Source organism: Halyomorpha halys, unplaced genomic scaffold, assembly GCF_000696795.3.
Source record: "Halyomorpha halys isolate HHAL.00 unplaced genomic scaffold, Hhal_1.1 Scaffold1630.1, whole genome shotgun sequence".
Taxonomy (NCBI): domain Eukaryota; kingdom Metazoa; phylum Arthropoda; class Insecta; order Hemiptera; family Pentatomidae; genus Halyomorpha; species Halyomorpha halys.
In genome coordinates, this window is record NW_027104644.1 from 16,283 (window position 1) to 21,028 (window position 4,746).

The window sequence follows — 4,746 nt, forward strand, 5'->3', positions numbered from 1 at the left end:
TGTTGCATAGAGGACATTTCGGGGAATCTATGATGCCAATTTGATGGAGGTGTTTTTGGAGCAAATCATGTCCTGCCGAAAACAGGCCACTCTCTCAGCTCTGCTAAGATTGCCGGGGATTCGTTTATCCTTATCCAGTAGGCTCTCCCACTTCTTTCTTTTCGCTTGAACTTTGTGTCTAGCACTTGTTATGTCCTTACAATAAGAACTTATAAGTGATTTCACTGTTCTCTAGGAAAGTGGTAGAACAGGCTGGTTCTATGCACAACCAAGTTTAGCCTACTTGTCAGCTTGCTCATTACCATCTATGCCAACATGGCCTGGTATCTACTGCAGAGCTATAGCCCTTTCCCTTTTCTTCATGATAGCAGCCATGTTTCTGCACTTTTCTTCCGTGGGTGACTCTGCGGCACCTGGTGTGGTTAATTTGTGTATTACAGCTTGGGAGTCGCTGAAGATTACCGTGTTGTCATTGCATTCAATAGTGGCTTCCATCGCAAAGCAGATACCCTGCATTTCTGCATCATAATTATCACATCCAGCTCCAATGGGAAATGACAATTGGAAGTTGATTGAGTATAGACCTGCTCCAGCTCCCTTGTTAATACCGGACGCAGACCCATCAGTATAAATGTGTAGCCATTGCTCTATGGGGTATAGCTCACAAATTGTTTTTAGTGCAGCAGCTCTAAGCTCGGGTTCAGGGCAATCTTTCTTGATACGACCACATGCCAGTTTGAGTCGCCCGTAGACTTCAGCGGAATCGTGCTTTGACATGTAAGAGATGCTTATATTCTGTCTTTCATCAGTTGGTAGGTCTATCTGGTGAAGCATTTCCTCAGCTTTTGAAAGAAAAGTGCGATGGGACCTCAGTCGTTCATTCGCTTTACGATAATCAAACCAGTGTTCCTTTCGTCGCATATGCTTTTCATAAAGGCACAGGGCAGTTTTCTCCTTCCTATCTTGTAATGGTTCAAGACCTGCTTGGAGTTCCATAGCTGTAATAGGAGTCGATTTCACACCGCTAGTGATTATGCGTAAGGCTTGATTTTGAATTTTGTCTAATTTTTCTAACGCTGCTTTGGAGGAGGATATTAAAAGTTCAGCTCCATACTCCAGATTAGGCCGTACGTAAGATTTGTAGACCGTACTGAGTACGTCTTGGGATGCTCCCCATTTAGTCCCTGTTAGCCTTTTCATCATCTTCAGTTTTGATTGTCCTTTCTGAGTTTCTTTATGGATTTGTTTTAGCCAGATCAGCTTAGAGTCCAGTGTGATCCCTAAATAGCTTGCTTTATCAGTTCCAGACCACCCATACTAGAACTTGTTCTTCAGATAGCCAGGTCATCCGCTAAAAGAAGTGCTTGGACCCCAGGGTGATTAATCATTATCCTCTCAACTAGATTATTAATCATTATGCTGAATAAATAAGAACTTAGGACTGAGCCCTGTGGTACACCTTGTTTGGTTTGCCGATAACTGGAGACTGAATTACCATAGTGGACCTTAATAAATCTCTGTCCTAAGAAAGATCGAATCCATGAGAGGAGATTGCCACTTATACCCATACCTTTCAACTTAGTAATAAGCTTTTTCCTCCATACGCAGTCAAAAGCAACTTGGAAGTCAATAAACACTGCAAATGTATATTGTCTTCTTTGGAAGCCATCTTTCACTTCCTGAGAGAATCTGATGACCTGCTCAACCGTGTTTCTCGTCTTCCTGAAATGAGAATTATGAATAACTTTATACGATTTTTTATGGTATCCCGAGACGTTCTCGTATTTCACTCTATTACGATTTAGAGCAGCTCTTCCATCCATGTACAATAATATTTTTTGCACATGCCTTTGCAAAATAATTATTAAAACTACATAACAACTACCGTCCTTCTCATCATTATAATTCCCTCCAACTCAAGTCTTCTATCCACTTCCTTACCACTAAATCTCCAGATCTCTGGCCTTCCTTTTGAAATATTTGACATAGTTTTATTGGCCTTTTCACCGATTTCTGAAATTCCTTCTCTCTTAAAATCCATCATGTCCCTTCCTTGAGTACATTCAGAACTCTATCATTCCAATATCTCTTCCGAATCCTTTCAAACGTCATTCATTATAATATAAATATATAGTAATTTGAACTTTCTACATTCTCCTTTATTTAAAGTATCTAAAATTAACGAACGTTTCGCTATACCTCTCTCTCAGCACTTTTCTCACTCTACTTATAAGAGAATCAGTGTCATGTATACTATATTTATTTTTATTATACACTTATACAATAGAAAGCTGTAACTTATATAACATGGATATTAAGTGATTTTTTACTTTCCACATATTCTTAATTTCTTAAAATAAATATCATTCCATATAAGTAGTGTGAGAAAAAAAACTTAGTGGAAGCAATGCAGCATGACAAAGTACTCCAAAACGTTGGTTGATATTATAAACCTTAAATAAAGGAGAATATGGAAAGTACACATCACTAAATATTTATATTATATAAGTTGAACCTTTCCGGTGTAAAAGTGTGGTGTATAATAAGTAATCTATTATGTTGAAGGTCTGGTGGCCTCAGTAATTCAAAGCGATTTAACATATATAAGTTGAACCTTTCCGGTGTAAAAGTGTGGTGTATAATAAGTAATCTATTATGTTGAAGGTCTGGTGGCCTCAGTAATTCAAAGCGATTTAACATATATTAATTAAGTATCAAAGTATATAAAGTTTTAGCTTTGTTTTATGTTATGAATATTAAAGAATTTGTTTTATAATTTATTTATTTCACATATTTTCTCCTTTACATTTTTTTAACTTTATAAAAAAGTGTTTAAATTAATGATAATAATAATAAACTAGATAGATATATTATATTATTACTATAGGTAAATTAGAAGTTGGTAATAAATAAAATTCTTATTTATGCTATGCCCAAAAAATTGTATTTATACCTACAGAACATAGCAAAAATAATAATAACAACATCTAAATAATAAATGTTTTTAAAAATAAATGTTACAAAAAAATAAAGAAATATTTTAAATTTAGTTAAGCTAAAATTTTGAATATAGCAAAACCAAAAAAAATAATTAAAACAATATGTTGAATCAATACTATTATCAATAAAATTCATAAAAACATATTTTAAAAATACATACATTTACCAAACCATCTGTCTCAAATTTGACTAACGTTCGGGCATACGTTCAGAGTAACGGGAAGCTCTTAATTTATTAAATATTATTTTCAAGTTTCTGGCCTGTAAATAGAAACTGTTAGAAATTTCCGTCTTTGACAATGATTTTATATTCTGGTTACTTTTCGACGTAGAGCCTAACTTACCTAAACTTCTCGTCATATAACAACGTTTTCCCTCTAATATCTAAAACCTAGAAATGATAATTAATTTAATTTATTGTAATTGTGGAGCCCTATCCTTCATGAGCTATTCATAATGCTATAAGGAACAAACATAATAATATACAATATAACTTGGAGGCACATATAAAAATAAATAAATAAAAAGTATCAATACATACTTTTTAATTTGTATGCATAAAGTTAATTAATGATTATTCTCAAATATACTCCCGCATGATTATCAGTTAGCGTCTTATACTCGTAATAACGTACTTTAGAAAGATAAGGTTAGTTTCAAACGGAGACTTTGACAGTCCCTGGCAATGGTTATAAGATAGCTCATATTGGCTATCTGATACTCATCAGTCGGTTCTTCGCAGTACACAGCTTAAATCCAAGAATATTATCCAATGACACGTGACACTGCTCTTAGCGCAGATAAGTCCATTGTTAATATAAGATAAAGTACTGTTAGTAAGTAGAATATGTTCCTGCTATTTGACCAGAGATATCAAAGCTTAGTACTATATAAATGATTTAAGGAACAGAACATTGTAGTGTTTTTAGTCCAAGGTTTCGAATAGTATGAGTAAATAAATAATTACAAGATTACAAACTTCAAAGGAAATGCACTAATACTTTTTGTTTCTTAGTGATGAGAAATTTGTGAAATTATTTGAGTTAAATCGTACAAATGTATGCATGAATAATGTACAATTTGACGAAATTGAACCAAGTGCAAACTACAAGACTAATGTATCTCTTAGTACTTTAATATAAAATAGGGTCCAAATTTCATGTTTTTTCAATTGACATCTGTTATTTTAGTCTTCTTTGAGTCAAAATGAATTTATCAATTTCTAATTAAATACCAATTAATGGTCAAATTTCGCGGTTTCTTTTATTATTTACTCTGCAAAATGTTTTTGACTAATATCAATTTTACAAGCATTCACTGGTTGGTTATTTACAGTGTTATTACATGCTCTTATCTAAAATAAAAAAATAATAATAAATTCTAACGAATTTAACCTGTAATATTATCTTTTTCTCCTTCACCATTTTTATTTGTTTTGTCCATTTGATGTGTTAATGCAACTACATAAGAATTCCTTCCTCAAGTGTTCTTAAAATAAAAATATGTTTGGTTTGAAAATGTAATGAGAATTGTAAAAATTCGAGTTATGGATTGTATATCTAAACCCTTCAACAGTAAGCTCGAGGAAGAAACAAAAGTGGTGAAGCTTGGTAAAAAAAAAGACAAAACATTATGCCATAAATTAAAAATATAATATAATGTTTAAAGGACCAGTAGTTCATAAATTTTACAAATTCTTATTAAGTCAGCTATACCTAACTATCATGATCGTAAAATTATTTGAAA

At 32.9% G+C, this 4,746-nt stretch overlaps 1 protein-coding gene across 1 annotated transcript; it reads right to left on the minus strand.

The window, feature by feature from the left end:
- Window positions 1-327: 327 nt before the first annotated feature.
- Window positions 328-1,203, minus strand: LOC106690243 (uncharacterized). The gene has a single exon (XM_014435602.2). The coding sequence runs from the start codon at window positions 1,201-1,203 to the stop codon at window positions 328-330; it is 876 nt and encodes a 291-aa protein (XP_014291088.2).
- Window positions 1,204-4,746: the final 3,543 nt, after the last annotated feature.

What these genes read in the sequence shown, in the direction of transcription:
- LOC106690243 (XM_014435602.2), bottom strand. Translation starts at nt 1,203, where the DNA reads ATGATGAAAAGGCTAACAGGGACTAAATGGGGAGCATCCCAAGACGTA.